The sequence below is a fragment of the Hirundo rustica genome, chromosome 27 (genome assembly GCF_015227805.2).
Source record: "Hirundo rustica isolate bHirRus1 chromosome 27, bHirRus1.pri.v3, whole genome shotgun sequence".
NCBI lineage: Eukaryota > Metazoa > Chordata > Aves > Passeriformes > Hirundinidae > Hirundo > Hirundo rustica.
Genome location: NC_053476.1, coordinates 4,404,547 through 4,422,606, shown reverse-complemented (window position 1 = coordinate 4,422,606; position 18,060 = coordinate 4,404,547). Strand labels below are relative to the sequence as shown.

The window sequence follows — 18,060 nt, the reverse complement described above, 5'->3', positions numbered from 1 at the left end:
CAGCGCTGATTGCCAAGGCCTAAGGTACAAAGTTTCCAAGCTCTGCCACCCTATTCCCCTCTTGGTCCCAATTCCAGACATGACAGCAGTGACTGAGTGTGTGGAAAAAACACCCTTTAAGAGAGGTGACCCTGCCCAGGAGAGACTTAAAGCTACACAAGTGCCCAACGGCTTTGTTTTCACTTTGTATTCAAAACCCCTCAGAGACTAATTATTCGAATTCTAAAATAATCCCTCTTCCCCTCGTCTTAAAAACAAAACCACGCAGCAGATAAATTCCCATTTGTTGTGCAGAGACTAAGGAAAGCGTTGGAAAACAAGAGCAGAAACAACACTGGGATACAGGGACCCCACAGCAGATTTTTTTTTTTAAAGCAAATATTTAATGTACAGCTGCATTTACCATTCTGTCGGAGTTCTGTCCTGACTGGGTTCCTAATAACGTAATTATTTGGGGAAACTTGCAACCAGAGAACAGCTGGAATTATCAAGTTTGTTTGGGTATTTTGTAAGATGAGGGATCAATAGACTTCACCAGCTTTGCAGAGACGAGGCAAAGGAATCAGCCTTGTCTCACAGCAACAAACTCCACACGGAAGAGATGAAGTCCGTTCGTAGCTCCCTGCTCTCCCCCCCAGGTTTTCACTCATCACACAGTGAACTGCAGTCAATCTACAAATGTTCCGTTTTTATTACAAAGTATGAAAGGCAGAAAATACCGTACCTAATACACAGGAGGCCGAAACTTAGAAAGAAGGTTAAAAAATCCGAATAAAACTACATAGGAAGCAGGAAAACAGCATAAAAGGATGCGACATTCCACTTTTCAAGCGAGTTCAGAAAATTGCCTTAAAATTTACAGAGTTTCAACAATACGGTTCCGTGACTCAGGTGTTAAAATCCATTGTAACAAACCCTTTTGTATTTTCTCCATAAAAATAAAGGAATATAGGGACACTGCAGTTATCCATGTCAACGATACACGTCTGTTGAACAGCAGGATACTGGGATTCCTCTAGGACAGGAGAGTAGCGAAGTTGCAGGTGGAGGAAAGGACAGAAGTCAAACTCCTATTGCTTTTAACATACTCTAGTTGAGAACAAGAAGTGGGGAAATCTCATATGGATGTTTGTACAATCATGCTACAAAGATTACACCTTCAGGAAAATTACCACAAGGGGACTGTGAATGGGGAGAGCAGGAAGGGAAAAACACCTAAAAGTAGCATCTCCTACTCGGCTACTGGTAACAAAAATGCTTTGGCGCAACGGGTTTAAATTACATTTTACACCGCTAGCAACCCGAGGGTCAGAAAAAGGTTCTTTTTAAATAGTAGATTTCGTCATTCTTATTTCCCAATTTGTCAAAAAAAAAAAAAAAAAAAAAAAAAGGCAACATACCTTTTTCCAGCTGCACTGGAACTCAGTCCTGCTCTGGTTCTTGCCTTGCTAAGATCCCACGGAATCTCCCTCAGCACTGAGAGGGGGCTGGAGTTGCACACGGAAAGCAAACTCCAAGGGATGGGAGCTATTTTACAGTTGCACATGGCCACAATATTTTGTCAGGAAATAGTTTTGTTTTTTTTTTTCCCTTAACTTCGTTAGGTTTCCTGAAAAGAAACAAATTTGCTGGAAGCCACTGAGATAATTTTAATTATTTTTTATGACTGTGGAAATTCTTGCTCGACGCTGAGTATCAGAGGCTGCACAAAAAGGCCACTGAGGTCCTTGGCAGACACATTTGTCACCTGAAACAGGCAGCAGCGACTCTCACAAGTGCCTTTGCATCAGGTGTCTGCCCTGAATCACCAGGTGAGCCTCCAGTGACTGGTATTTAGCTGCATTTTTAATTACTGTTCTTTCTACTGCTGGTGAAAGGTGCTGATTGGAAGTCCTGGAGATCTCTTCCAGAAAACTGAGTCAGGGTCATCCCTAAACTCTCCTCAATAGCCTCGAGAATGAAACATTTCTGACTCTTCCTGGGTGAGCAGGGGAAGTACAGCTGCATCACAAAGTGCTCTTTTAAGTGCCACATACAATTAATTCCCTGGATTCTCTGCAAAGACCAAGAGAAATCGGGACAGAGTTGATGGTTTCCATGCCCACAGCACAGTAATGTGGCTCGCTCTGGAATATTCATCTGAGAGCAGAAAGCAGGAAACACGTGTTCGAGAGAATCTGTGTGACCTGACAGGATAACAGCGTGCATTTGGGGTGGTGGAACCACTCTGCTACGAGCAGTGGGAAAATTCAACCCTTCAGTGCTTGGATGGGACTGAAACTGTGCAGCCTGCTGAGCTCAGAGCTTGCCTGTGCTGCTGCCCTTTCCTTCTGGAAAGAGTTAAAAATTCCACTAACAAGTGGTGTCTGGAAAGAGATAAAACACCACTAACAAGTGGTGCCTGGAAAGAGTTAAAACACCACTAACAAGCTGGCCAGTTCAACGCTGCAGCCTGAGTGAATTTACAGTTTTTTCTCTCACAAAATTCAAGTTATGCAAAGAATCCAGGCACAACCAACCCGGCACTGCCAGCATCGCGTTTCCATGGTAAAGAACAGGATTCCCAAACGACACTGAGCTCCTAAACAAAAAGGACTTTCTGGGGAACACGCAGCATCCCTTGGGCTGGCCTTACAGGACAGTTTCGGAACATGAAGCTTCAGTTTAACATTTACAGCCTCGTCAAGTGCTCGGATTTTTGGCTTTCAGTAAAAACAAGTCAGGGTCCATTACGTCCCCAGCTTAGGATTTTGGTGACGGTCGCTATTTAACATTTTCTACACAACACGGACAAACTCCTACCCTATGAGGGCTGAGGAAAAGATGACTCTGGTCCTAATCTTACCAAAAATATACTTGTTAAAGTGCCATCTGCAAGAGAACAAAGCTGACACGCTCAGCTCATTTCCACTGACAAGCACGAGAACATCAGTGAATTCCGTACATCAGACTCCTCCCCTGGTCTCTGGCAGGCTGGGATCTACACTTGAGACTGAGGCAGCTTCTCATTGCACCACGAGGCAAAACCAGAGCTTTTCACTATTATCCAGAACATTCAGCAGAGTAATTACCACTAAGTTTTGAAAGGATCATTAACTTTGACTCACGAGAGGCAATGCCTCCCCCTGTTAAACACATTTCAAGGTTCCATAAGAAACAACCTGGTTTTAGCAGTCTCCTTTGGTATTATTTGAAACCACTGTGTTTTCTTTCTAACTAGATTGTCAAAGCACTCAAATCCTTGCCTTTTCAATCCCTGCACACACAAGTACCCATAGATGCTAGCTACCATAGCCCCCCTCATTTAGACAATTCTCAGAGTTGGCACTACACACGCTAATTCGACATTCAACTTGTTAAGTGCAGGTTCTCACCCCACTAACAAGTTTTACACTGTCAACATCTCCTGGCTGAGAGTCAGCAGGTTGCCCACACAATAGTAGGAATCCGTGGAAAGCTTGGTTTAAATGGAACAGAAAACCAAGTTTAGTCTCTTGGATTAATCAATGGAGCAGTGACACAGAACTCACTCAGTATTTCTGTCCCAGAATCAGGCTGGCCTGTACCAACAACAGCTCATGCTTTTCTGCTTTGCTCACCTCACCCGTGCTCGCTCTTCCCTAATGTTATTTTCTACTCAAAAAAACCACAAGGTGTTTGCAAGCAGTTTTTCTGCATCCTCTGCTTGTGCTGTAAGCACCAAATGGCAGAAACTGAATATCAAAGTATTTCTTTTCATGAACTTTGGGGGAAAAATAACACTTATGGGGGCTTTACACCTCACAAAATTGAATGTCAAGCAGGAGGAATGTGATAAACTATTTCAATTCACAGGCTCCAGTGACAAGTGTCAGGGTTTGTTTTATCTTGCAGATGAACCTGGCCCACCAAGCAGAGCATTCTCTACCCTGTCACTGGGGCAGCAGCTTCTGGCAAAAGGGCACCAAGTCTTTCCCTTCCTTGTCTACATGGAAGTGCCATTTGCACTAGAGAACATCTCACCCATGAGGATTTTCATGTCTTTTTACTCATTAACCTTTCAAGTGACATCTTTGAAGTTATTTTAAGTATCATTTCCCTGTGCCAAAACAGTCTCTGGTGATTTAAAATGTAATTTCATGTGAAGAACGACAATGGATTATGCCCAAAGCAATATGCTGTAGATCCAGAAGGTATCCCAACTGGCTAAAAAAACAGGATATAGGCTTTATTTAGAACCCACTGGAGCCTCCAAGATTCCTTCACTTGCCTTTGATGCATTTGGAGTAAGTACACAATTCCACAAATAGATTTGAAGCAGTTTCAGAGATGAAGAACTGACACTGGATCCTCTTCAGGCCCCTAAGAGGATTACCTTCCAACAGAATCAGAATCTACCTGGCTATTCAGACTATGGGTCCCTTTATACAAGCTCTCTTCTCATCATCCTAGCATTCATCTTTGACTCACGCCATCTGTACAGGAATTAACTCGGAAGCAAAAAGGGGACACAGATTGCAGGTAGTTCCCTCTTAGTAACAGCACGTTTTGCCTGCCAGTTGTAATTAAACAGAGCATGACAAGCCTGTGAATGGATTTCAGGTGACTCCTAAAGCTGTGAATGCCATTAGCTGCTCCTGCTAAGAAAACCCCAATTTTCACTTCATTCTACCTAAGCTTTTTCCAGTTTCAGACAAAGTGCTGTTGTAAAATTTGATAACTAATTGTTTGGCTAACACTGCTCTGACAACTAGCTAAAGCCTGTCTGTGGAACACACACTACTCTCAGTACTGCTGCTAATATGAAAAAATTGACCTTCAAGTCAAATCAAGCTTTGTCAGAAATCCCACAACTGAACGCAGAGTGTCAGTGACAAAACATCAGCCTGAGCAGCGTTAGTCTCTCGGTTCTCTGCTATCAAAAGGAGTGATGGAATACAGCTGTCCCTAATGAATTCCTATCAAATTCCTGAGGCAATGCTTTTCTGAGCTCCACGGTGAGAAGCAGCCTGCAGAAGAGTATTTCTTCTACGTCCAAAATGACAAAACTTTGCAGATTCTGCTCTGTATTTGACAGCGTTCTCAGTGTCAGCTTCACTCTTCCACAGCAATTGCTTTCCCAACTTGCCTTTCCTGCATAAGCTGACAAGATACAAGTTTGACAGTGTTCTATTTATAATCTACCTCCAGCTGCAGGTGAATACTCATTAGCTGGAAAGAATTCGGATGGTTTGACGTTCACATGGGAACTGGGCTGCACGCCCTTCCAGACCAGCTTCTGGCTGTCATGTCTTCATCACAGAGCACTGCACAGCCTTCAGCACAGCACCTGTGTTACAGTAAGACTTCAACAAAGATTTTTATCTTGCCTAATCCACTCAGCTTTCATTGAACAGTATTATCATAGAGTGATCCACTACTCCAAACAGAGGCCCCCCAAAATCAGGAGGATGACAAATGCCAAACCCTGACCTCAACGGCACAGTTTCTTTCCTTCTAAATCCACCTTTGTGCATCACATTAAGGAGGAATTTCTTTCAAAAAAAACCAGCTTTCTTTTGGATAGCAGTCCAGCTTTTCTGACTTGTCTTGTTCGTTCAGCAAGACTCGGCAGGACAAAGCAAATACACTTCACAAAAAGATTGTCTGACCTCCCAGGAACACAGGCCAAACACAATCTCTGACGTAGAGCCTAACCACAAAATCCTGCTCGTATTATTTGCCAATCAAGCAAGCTCCAAAGTGTGAAACCATTTTATTCTGATTTAGGTAAGGTAAGTCTTCCGAGGGGAAACCATTTGATTGGAAGTGTCAATCCCAAGTCCATTACAAATACATGTTTTCAGGAGCTGCTTACCTCCTGGGAGCTCACATCATGCACGGCATCTCCTTTCTCGACCTACCACCGCTCTGTTTGCTAACACGACTGCAGGACACACACAAGCTCAGTTAGAATTTAAAAATGAGACCCCACCATAGCAACAACTGCCTCGAGCATCAGAAAAGCGTAAAGAAATTGTGCAACAAGTACTCGTACTTGTAGTACCTCACAGCACCAGAAAATTCTGCCCAGGTCACCAGATACAGGGAGCCAAGGCAACAGTTAATTGTGGCAGGCCTTCACTGCCAGGGAGCCTGCAGGGTTACTGTGGTTTGTATCCATGAACAAACCTGCTTTGGGCATATGGAAGTGGATCACATATCAAAAGTAAGAATTAGGGAGGAAAAAACCTTACTCAATAGAAAGTTAGCCCAATATATAAAAAACATACAAAGGTTTAAACAGTTTGGAGGCAGCAACAACAGGAATGATAAAAGATTCCTGCCAAGGTGGCCGTTAACATCATTGTCTTTTCCCCCCCACCTTGTTCTTTGCACCTGCATCTGTTAAACTGGTGGATGTGCTGCCTCAGAGCTGGCTGACAAACACATGGACATATGCAGCAACTTAAAAGCCTGCAAGCTTATTAATACAGTCAACAAACAAATATACAGAACTTTTACTGAGGGAAAAAAGGATTTCACAAGAAAACCAGAACCCAGAAGGTCCAAGAGGCTCAGCATGTCTCTGCATTTTAGAGTCTTGAGAGACAGGAGACTCCTGCCATCGATTCTTCTAACAGTTTCTTGTAACAGTAGATGCAAAGCAACAACAGATACTGGCCACTTGACTGGTGGTGTTCTTACTTGAGAGGGGAGGGGGAATGACACAGCCCTGCCTCAGCACAGTTAGACTCTGAGGATCTCCAGGCAGTTGTTGTAGCAGATGGCTATCCAGTCTGGCTGGGTGGATGCCCACTGTACATTGTTGATCTCTCCCTCAGCTGTGTAGGCCAGGATGGGGTCCTCAATGGCACGAGGCATCTGCTGGATGTCCCAGATGAGAGCCTGGTGATCATCAGCTGCACACAGACAAGAAATGTGAGTTCAGTCAGAGTGAAACAGTATCTCCATATGTGCCTGCTACAGGCCTACAGCCAAGGAGCCAGGTAAGATATGGCTGCTCCAGTCCTGATCCGTATTCAAACCAGATACAACACAATTATGCTCCAAGAAAATGAACTTCTACATTGTCCAAGACAGAGCTGATAAACAAATGACCAGTGGAACTTGTGACAGCAGAAAACATTTAAGAACTGGACTGCAAAAAAGCTAAGGAGCATTAAAATAACAGGAGCTTAGCCAGAGCCGATGCACAGCTTGGGTACTGGGCTCACCACTTCCACACAATTAACCCTAGTAGGTGTCTATTTCCATAACATTTTAGGAAAGTCAATATTAAAGGGCTTCTAAATTGCAATATTCTTTAGCAAAAGGCAGGCAGAGAACTGCACAAACTTTAGGATGAAGAGGATTTTGCAAAAGCAGTGAAAGACTCCAAGATTCCCCTGCAGGTCACACTTACCTGCTGTACAGATGTGGCAGGAAGAGTGAGGTGCCCAGGCAATTCCATTTACACAAGCTCTGTGGTTGTTTAACCTGGCAACGGGGGTGCAGGGAACTCTGACATCCAGAATCACAACCTTCAGGAACAAAAACCAGCTCCATTGATAAATTGCGTTTTGAAAAATTAATTTATTCAAAATACGGAATGTTTTGAGGTAAGGCTATAAACAGGGCTCTCTCCTAAAGGATGCGGTTGGAAAGCAAGCTCTGTTCCTAAAGAACAGCTTCCAGTTGGTCAGTGTGTCGTGTCTCAAAAGAAATCAGATCTCACAGGGGGCTTGTGAGTTAGACCACAGCGGCAAACAAATTGTGCTTCCCTGAAGCAGCCTTGGTAACAAACTAAAACCAGCCTGGGAAAGAACAAGGCGACTAAAACACCTTGCAGTTCAGATTTTACATGGAAATTATTGCTCAGCTGCTCACAGGCTCCTCTTAAAAAAATCAGCTGAAATATATACAAGCCGTAAAGCTCAAGTTTATAACGCCAAAGTCACTCCTTTAACTCCCTACTGCACTAAGAACTGGTCCTCAATCATACTTTGAACACTGACACTGCCCCTTTTCCCTTAAATCCCTGGGGTATGAACTACCATCAAGCCACTTCCCCTGGAAAAGTCACAACTAGGAGAGAGAGGAGCTGCTGCTTTTACCTCCATGCCGTCCATGGCCATGGTGGCGAGATAATTGGGGTCCTGCTTGTTCCAGCACAGCCGCAGCAGCGGGTGGTGCTGGGGGTCCTCGTAGATGATGGTGCTGTGCTCCAGGTGACGCAGGTCGAACATCCTCACCGAGCCGTCGGCGCCCACCGAGGCGAACATGTCCCTGCCGCCGCCGGCGCGGCTGAAGGCGATGTCGTACACCTGCCCAGAGCACAGGCGGACACGGGGAAATACTCACTCATTCGACTCCACAAATTGAAAGGTTGAAGAAGGAAAGGGGTTTTATTTTGTTTATAAAGACCTCGCTTTTATAGGTTTCGAAGAATGACCGGGGGATTGGAGAACAATCTGAACCTCTCCGTCCCACTGGCCAGGCTGGAAGTCAATCAGTTGACTATCATCAGAAAGGAATGTGGAAAAAACAAGATGTTTACATCAGGAAACTGTGGGAAAATTCAGTCAGAGCTGTAAACATCTCACAGAAGCTCACATGATATAGCAACAGACTGGGAGGGACAGAGCACTGCGTGTCACACAGCCTCTAAAATGCTTTGTGTTCTCCACAACTGCTCGGTTATTACACTTGCCAAAAGGAGGAAATGCGTGTTTGTGTAATTATTGTGCCACTGAAAGTAAAAGGTATCAATTTCCCAGACTTTCTTTTCTTTTACATTACTTATCGACAAGTAAAAAATGTTAAAATGAAAGAATTTTGCAAGCTGTTTGATGCCTCTGAGATGAAGTTGATTTCAAGTCTAATTTGATGTTTTACCTCATTTTTGTACAAAATTCTGGAGCACAATCTGTTAAAACAAGCACGTTCTTAAGTCGAGAGTCTGTGATGAGTAAAAAGAATTGTTTTGATAGCAAACAGTATTTAGGTACTCAAAACTGTACACAGTCTCAGAAAAACTGTATACAAACCTACATAAATGATCTTTTTGAATCCTTAAATTGTTCAAGGAAAAAAAAAGGAGGAAAATGGACAAGCTCTGCTCCTTTTCTACTGCTTTAAAAAGATGCAACAAAGAATCAAAACCCCCCCCCCCGTCACCTCTTTGTCATGTGCGATGAGCTGGGTCTTCACGTGGCCAGACACCAAATTCACTCTTCCCAGAACCTGCCCTGTCTCCAGACCCCAAATAGTGCAGGTTGTGTCGATACTAGAGGTACCTGAAACAAAACCGCTTCTGTTAGCAAAATTATTATTGTCACAAATGATTTAATCACTTCCTGGGTTAATGCAACATCCCCCAACATCTACAGATCAAAACAGCCGTGAGAACAGCATTGAACTAAAATCAAGAATGTCAAACAGCCAGCAGCCTTCCATGCATTTAAATGACCCAAACCTTTTAGCTGCAGAAATAGCCTTCCACACAGGAATAAAGTGTAAATAGCTCATGTCTGCTTCAATCTATTCAGGAGCCTGATGCAACTCCGAGATCAACTTTCCCATCCTCTCTGTCTCCTGTGCATGCCAAACCCCAAATTCAATCCGTGTTTTGATGGCATGTTATTATTAATTGATTGCTGCTGGGGGTTGAAGGTGGGGTTAGCAGTAAAGCTCTTAAGAGATGAGACATGTAACAAAAAATAAATCATGGAGTAAATAATTACTATGACATATTATCACTGTTAATCTCTGGGTAAATCCCGATGACATAAATGGCTGTTCTCTTCTGGCAAACAAACCTCTGCATCAGTTATCCTGGATTCACAATTTGTCCAGCAGGCTATAACTAAACCTTAAGTGTTCAGCCCCCTCCTCCAACTGAATTAAGGACTCTTGACTCTCCTCCTGCTGCTGAAATGGCTTCAAAAAACAAACAGCCCATTGCAGAGTTTTATATTCACTCCAGAACACTCCTGAATAAGTCACAGAGGTGAGGCACATCCTTACTCAGTGCTGCAACAACAGCTTACCAGCCCTGAGGGCCAAGAGTCCCAATCCCCAAATATCCCTCGTCCAACCTGAGTGACCCATTCTGCACTGGACAGGGCACCTTTCAATTAAAAAAATCCCAAACTCTCCATGAGATAATTGTTTTTGTTTTTTACTGTAAAACAACAGCAGTTTCAAGGGTTAATTATCAGATTAGCAGTGGACGTGCAGTGACACAGCAGCAGTTACAGCCCAGACTTCATCAGAATAAATTCAAAAGTGTGCCAAAACATTTTGTCAGTCTCACCTAACAGGTAAGGATCCACTTCATTCCAGTCAAATGATGTCAGTGGAGCACAGAAATCCGAGTTCTTGTTGTTGTTCAGCAAACACTCCAGCCGGGTCTCGGTTTCACCCACCTTTAGAGAAAATGAAACATCTGACTTAAAAAGCAACATCAGCTGACCTCTTCCACTGGCACAAAACATCAGGAGTTAATCCCAGGTTCCCTCCCTCTCAGCTTTACATCCTAAAGCCCTGGGAAACACAGCCACCACCTCCATTTTCAACAACCTGATTAAAACAGCAATTGCCACGATAATTCCGCATCTCTTACAGTCTTCGTACAGTCACGTTATTGCAGTGAAGAAAATCTCGTCTCGAGTGAGAGAGAGATCAGCAGAGAACACAATTCATGTCATGGTCCATCTTTTCCTCCTGTGGGAGGATTTACTCACTCTCCACACTCGCAGGTAGTCACCACTGGTGGCCAACAGGTCTGGGTAAACTCCCTTGGTGTCTGGGATCCACATCAGCTTTGTGGTGGGGTAGGGGTGATCAAAGGTGTTCCTACAAATGAATTCTGAGCTCTCTTCATCCAAACCAACAAGCTGCACCTGTGAGAAACCATATTTAAAAGAAAGCATTTCATCAAAATACTGATTTCTAATGGCAGCATTGAGGCTGAGTGCATTTCAGGACATTTTCTGTCACCTCAAGGACAACGCAAAAGGATCATCACGTCAACGGAATGAGAAATCATTAAAGTGCTGCCGGGGCATATAAGTAAAGAGAAGTATCCATAATCACCACAGCGCTTTGATTTGAAGAGATGATCCCAAATGAACTGAAATCCAATCCCTAAAGGATTAAAGACCACCCTTCTCTTTTCCACATTGCAAAGCCCAGTATAAATCACAGACTTTAACTGCACAAACATTATTGTAATTCATCCTTAACCGAACCGATGCTGACAATGTCATCTTCAGAGAGCAAAACACGCTGCAGTCTGCACAATTAAAGCACATATTATGGAATTTTTGGCCATAACCTTGCAGACTGTGATGGATCATGTCAGGTAGCTGGCAAGCTTTTTCAGCACCACATGACCCAAAGTGTTCTGTCACAAGTGCCATGAAAAACTCATAAATTAATCACAACCGAGAGGAAGGAAGTAAAACAGAATTCAAACTTTAAAAAAAAAAAAAAAATAGGGGAGCTAAAATGGTTACAAAATTATTCAAATGTTTTGTGTGAACGGACCAAGAAAGCAGGTCTGCTGAAAGATTCGAGGTAACTGAGTTCCAAATCAGAATTTTTGCACAGTGGTGTGTAAGGGAGAAGGGCTAAACTTTACCCCATTGTGAGAATGATGCAAAACAGCAAATAAGAAACTATCTCCACACAGCCTGGTCATGACAACACCTGAAGTAATGCTTGAAGTCCCAGACATGATGTTATTAGAAAAATATTGACATGTCAGAAAGTGTGCAGGGAACAAAAGGTGCTGGGAGGACTTGTTTAACCTGCAGTGACTACAGGACCCAAACAGGATGAAAGTCCCACTGGGTGAAACGCTGCTCAAACACAAACATTACAGGGATGGCTCACTGCAATTCAGATTGTAAGCTGCTCACAGTAGGAACTTCCTAGTACTTTCCACACAGCAGCTTCCTCCTGGGAATAGTAGCTTATTGGACTTTTTCTAGGATGTTTATCTGAAAAAATCCTGAATTTATGCTTAACCTGGGATAAGCAATTTGTCTAATGAACTGCACAATTCAACTAGATGGGAAATCCATCATACTTTTCCCCCATAACAGAAAGCCAACAAATGCTTCCGTGGATCTTAAAATCTAATTAATTTGCAGTTGTATGAGCTCATTTAGAGATTCTCTTAAATGCAAACCTTTCCCTCCCCCACAATGAGAAGCTCCATCCTTTCCATCCCATAACAAACAGTAAAAGATGCAGCCAAGTATTCTTCCAAAAACTGAAATACAGCCTGTCTTGCCCTCTCTTTATTACAACCACTCCTTATTATCCTTCACACTCTAGTATAAATCAGTCAAAAATCTCCCAGACCTCTGAAGTGATTGACAAATAGCTTTCTAACTCCTTTAGGGATCAGAAATACTAAGCAGATTTTACAAAGGAAGCAAATTGTCCTTGGTGACAGAAAATCTCGTGGCAAGGTTAGGATCAGAAGACAAATGACCTCTAATCATTTCTCCTTTGCTTATGCTGTTTTTTTCACTCAGCATGAGGGTATTAATCTTACACAAAGCAATCAACAACCTCATCACCAGAAGCAAATCTCAAACAGCAAAGGATCCCCTTTCACTGGTGTTAATGTAAATACTCCTGCACCGCATATCCACATCTAACCCCTCCTCAGACCTTAAAATGAAGCAATTTAGCAGTTCAGTGGCTCTGATCTTTGATATGTTTAGGTGCAGGCTGGGTCAGAACAGAAGCTGTGTTATCATCACCAGCTGCATCTCAGGTGTCTGCAGAGCCCTCGGAGCCGGAGCACTGGTGCTACCTCCGAGGAGGAGGCTCTGCTCTGCTCCAGGAGATGGAGCAGGAGCAATGCTTGAGAAGCTCTGCTCTTCCCAAGCTCTGCATATTCACAGCTGTTACTCTTCTCTTCGGGCTCGAGCACACACAGAACTCCTCTACTCATCCTCCTGTGCAGGCTGGACACAAGGCGGTGGAACAGGGAATTATTTCTAGGATGCTGATTACATCAGAGCCCTGTCTCTCCCTTCTCCAAGTGAGGCAAGAATGCTGCTCCACGAAGGAGTGCATGAGGTCCAGCCCAGAAAAGACTGAGGTAATGCCTACGGGAAAGTCCCTGTCAGTCTGGATACAATTTGAACCATTCTCCATCTCCCTCCAAGTCCTTCCAGTGAGAGAATGAGGATCAGCGTGCTTAGTCTCAACTAGTTTTGTGATTATGCCATGACAGTAGCTAGGAATGCTAAATGTTTGTTTGTTTCTCCAACACTTCAAGATAGGAAAAGCCACATCTAATTTTAGCATATTATAATCCAAGCACTTATCAACATAAAGCATAATTGCAACAGTGCATGTTGGTAAAGAAGTGCATTTAATCAGCATTCCTTCTAAAAAAATCCCAACTCCAACTTGATCCAATAGAATCAGGCAGAACTAAAAGATTGCAGAATTTGGTAACAGTTTCTTTTTCTTATATGGTTGGAGGAACAGTGAAGTAAATTCACAGCAGTTTGAAAATCCCAAAAATGGCAGCCCTTTAATCTAATTACTAACTACCCAAAATGACACTTCACAATTATTTTAGGGTCATGTACAATCAGAAAGATGTCACTGCACCAATTAATCTCCAGCATCCAATCAATTTTTCTTTGCAGTGCTAGATCTTACAGAACAAATGACCTTCTGGCAGAAGAACTGCCCGGAACACTCTCTGAGTGAGGCTTGGGAGGAGGTGGAAATCTGGGAAGCAGATCAGAATCTGGGAATCTGGTCAGAACCTGTGTGTTTGCCCCAGTGATGGGAGCGAGCTGTGTACAGCACAACCTCTACTATCTCCTACACTGGATTCCAGTTTTGTCTTGCAGATAGATCCCAAAACTCAGCCTTTCCTGGTGTTTTCCACAGATTGCTCCTGATCCATGAAGCCACAGCCACGAGCATTTTAAATAGTCAGACCTGGGAACACTGTTCCCTCCCACCATGACACTGATGAGGGATGACAATGGCTGACTGCAGTTTCCCAGTCCAAGAAGTTTAGGAAACACCACCTCACATTATTTAATTTTTCCAACCAGAGCAAGGCACCTGCCCTTGTGTAGCAGTGATTTGATCAGTGAGGGTGTACAAGCCGAAACAGAACTCGCTGGGGTTCCAACAGGTCTCGGTGAGCAGCTTCAGTCTGTGCCACAGAGCCCATTAATGTGATCCTAACAGGGTTAGAGGGGTGTGGGAACTGGGGATCACACTAAATTAGGGTTTGGCAGCCAAGAGGTTTGAGCTCCCCACAAAAGAGAGGTGTAACCAGACAGTTCATGTAACCTGCAGTACTTCAAACGCTGGGAATTTCTACAGAAACAGAAAATCAGAAACAAACGAGACAAAAATCTCCCACTCTTTCCCCTAATTCCCTCCCACTAAGCACTTCCGCAACAAACACTTGGGCATTGAGTCTTTTTAAAGAAATCCTAAATGAGTAATAAGGAAAAGGTATAGGCACTTATCTGGCTGGACCTTAAGCAAGCTACACTGTTCCAGACTATTTTTGTTACTATGGAAGAAAGCCAGTTGTTTGGAACAAACAATTGCAATATCAGGAACAGAAATTTTATTGGGACCTTGTCAGAAACCTCTGAAGAGGAGAGTGCAAAGATCCTGAGTGCAAAGAGAAAGCCAAAATGAAAATCACTTTTCATTATCCTCTTAATTAGCACCAACTGTACCTGTAAGTGTGTTTTGATGACAGAAGCTGCAATATAAAACATCTCAACCGTGAAGGACGAATTATATGCGGGACAAAACTTCACACATGCTCTGTAAAAAAGTCTTCCATTTCTGTTAATTCTAGAAGTCAGGCTACAAACCCCACTGCTCCAGGCCCTTTGCTGCACAATATCATGGACTATTTAAATGGGAGCTTCTGTTTTTTCCCTCTGGTTATACCATATACAGGGACAGGAACTGGAAGAGTTTACAACTAGTGTGCAGGTAGCACAGTTTTACAGTACCTGTCCAAGAGTTTCCAATCTGGAGCATGGAATTATTCCCTGAATGTTTCACCACCCTCTAAAGGGCTCAGTGCAGCTGAGAGAGTCATAGTAAGCACCATTAAAACAGCACAGATAAAACACCACTCCCAAGAGCATTCTAGTCTCCAAAGGAAAGGAGACAACATCAATACTCTGAGCAATAACAACACTTGCAATTAGCCAAGACAGCTCTCTGCTAACTGTCTTCCTACAAAAAGCACCAAAGAAAAAAAACAAAAATAGAAAAAAAATCACTCTGAAATATCAGAGACACAGCAAATGAAGGTTACGTTTCACTGCATTGATTGTACAGGTTTAATTTTTAATCATACATCATCTTTATTTCTATAGCAGCAGCAGCATCCAGACTTTTCCTCACACAATTAGTTTCCAGCTCTTTACACCACACAGACCTCACAGCATGTGGTGCTTAAATGGACTGAAATCAACAAAATCATTATTCCTGGAGCTCACAGGTCAAGAGAAGCCCCGGGTAATATTTACAGACAGTGATAATTTACATAGTCCTACACAATTTCTGTCTGCAACAGCTGTGAGTGTAAAGCATAGAAGAGAGGAGTTGACTCAGTGGCTTTACACTGGAAGCTTGAGCTGAGAAGCAGATTTAACCCCACTGCAACGGAGAGCAACCCCAGGGAATGCCCCAAAATCAAAGAGGTATGGGCAACATAAATTGTGCCAATAACCAATTGTGCCACCTCTAAACAACAACTGTTAGCAGATTTGCTATATTGCCTTCTCAGAGTACAGACTACAAAAATGTTTCCAAGTTGGTCTTTAAACAAATGGGAAGTTTTCAAGCTGGGCCCTGCGTGTCCCCAGCAGCATTCCTGGAAGCACAACACCCTCCAGGAAAAGGAGACAACTCTCACACAGGGCTCACACTGCCTGAACTACAGCGGGCTCAGCAAAGCCCACGTCTAGGGCTGCTGCAAGGGCAGTCACCTAAGCACTCTAAGAGATGTCACCCTGTCACCACACCCTTGCACAGAGCCCTATCCCCAATGCCAACCTGCTGAAAGGATTTTCCACAATCTCCATTAAACACCTTGACAAGGCTACAAAGCTACATACAATAAACTGAGCTCTACCAGCAACCCTTCAGTTTCACAGGAATTTCAGGATGTTCTCTAACTTCATCCATCCTCTCATCTCTCTCTTCTGTTTCTGTGTAATTCATTACAGAGCAGCACCTTGAAGGCTGCTCAGAAGTGACTCCACGTGTCTTCTGAGAGATGAACACACAGTCTCTATTACCAGTGTGACATTCTTCACTTACACTTTGCAGGGAAACACTGAAGATACAATCTCACGCCTCATTACACCTTTGTTCTCAGGGAAAAGTACTGAGGAATCACTGAGAGTGGTTTATATACTCACAAAAAAAGTTATCACACAGAAGTCCTCCACAGCAAGAAAGTAGAATGAGAACATTACATTTCCACCACCGTCTCAGACACCCTGTACATCACAGAATTGCTGGGGTTGGAAGGGACCTCTCAAGATGATCCAGTCCAATCCCCCTTCCCAGGCAGGATCACCGGGAGCAGGTACACAGGAACATGCCCAGGTGGGTTGGGAATGTCACCAGAAAGGGAGAATCCACAAGTTACTTGACCAGCCTGTTCCACTGCTGTGCCACCCTCAATGGAGAGAAGCTCTTCCTCAGATTGGGATGGAACTTCTTTATATCTACACACATACATCTGTACAAACTTCAGTGCTGGCCGTGAACTTTCCTTTGTATTGACCAAAAAGCCAGATACGCCCAAGCCGGGGGACCCTGTTTAATTTCTACAGCAGCAGCATCCACTCATCTCATATTCACACCTTTCGTCCCCAACTCTTTACACCACAGAGAACTCACAGCACGCCGTGCTTATGTGACTGAAATCAACACAATCGTTACTCCCGAAGCTCAGAGGCCACGATATCCCCAAAACCAGCAGCACCCAGGGCTCTTCCCACCGCAGCCCCGCAGGCTGCCCTCGCCTCCGGAGAACGAGACCAGGCTGCACCTGGTCCAGCACCTGAGCTCGGAGGGGGCACCTGACGGCTCTGTACATCTCCGGGAGCCCAGGACAGGACGGGCAGGGACCCCCCCCGCCCACCTCAACCCCGGGATGAAGCGGGCCAAGCCCAGTTCTGCCCCACTCCCTGCGCCCACCGCTGCCCACCTTGTTGTTGTACTCCTCTACGAAGCTCCCCAGCGCCAGGCGGAACCGCTTGTCGGGCCGGACGCTCCAGTTCATGGCGTACACGGTCCAGGGCGCCTCATATTTGTAGATCTCCTTCCGCTTCCCGTGCAGCGACATGGCTGGGCCGGGGAGGCCGCGGGCCTGGCCCGGGGAGGCTCTGGAAGGGCCCGGCTGGAGCGAGCGGGGATGCGGAGCGGGCCCGGGGGAGGCTCAGCGCGGCCCCCGGGACGGGGAGCGGAGCAGGCACGGCACGGCACGGCCCCCTGAGTGCCGGGGAGCGGGAAGGGCTCGGCTCGGCTCTGGGGGCGGCGGGGGAAGCTCGGCTCGGCCTCTGGGGCGGCGGCAGAGAACGGGGAAGCCCCGGCTCGGCCCCCGGCGGCGGCAGCGGCGCTGAGGCCGTTTGGGACTCGGCCTCGCACACAACGGGAACGGAAGCCACGCGGGGAACCCCGCCCGGCGCGCGTGGGTTGGGTGCTTTGACTGTCACTTAGAGCGCCGGCTGCCTATTGGGGAATCCGCCCGTGCGCTCGGCCCGCTCCGCCTTTCTGTTGGTGCTTTTGCCCTTCACTCCAAACGGACGCCAGCGCTCCGGCTGCGGGAACCTTCAGCGGCGCTTGGCCCCGCCCAGAGGGGCGGGCACGCACGGCCTCGACATCCCATTGGCTCCCCGGGGTCGCAGTGACTGGGGGCGGGATCTTGAGCCCTTCTCGCTGGTGGATTGGCTGGGAGTGATGTCAATCACGCCAGCCCGAGGCGGGTGGGGACGCTTTTAGGCTCGCCAGGGAGACGCGAGTTCGAATCCCGCCTCGGCCGAGTGGCGGACGGGG

The 18,060-nt window shown here is 45.2% G+C and overlaps 1 protein-coding gene across 1 annotated transcript; it reads right to left on the bottom strand.

The window, feature by feature from the left end:
* Positions 1 to 667: 667 nt before the first annotated feature.
* DCAF7 (DDB1 and CUL4 associated factor 7) lies at positions 668 to 17,663 on the bottom strand. Its single transcript, XM_040087187.2, has 7 exons — positions 17,213 to 17,663; positions 10,707 to 10,865; positions 10,277 to 10,388; positions 9,139 to 9,257; positions 8,076 to 8,285; positions 7,385 to 7,502; positions 668 to 6,881 (listed from the first exon to the last, which is right to left on the bottom strand). The coding sequence occupies exons 1-7, from the start codon at positions 17,348 to 17,350 to the stop codon at positions 6,709 to 6,711; spliced, it is 1,029 nt and encodes a 342-aa protein (XP_039943121.1). The 5' UTR covers positions 17,351 to 17,663; the 3' UTR covers positions 668 to 6,708.
* Between the last annotated feature and the right edge of the window lie 397 nt (positions 17,664 to 18,060).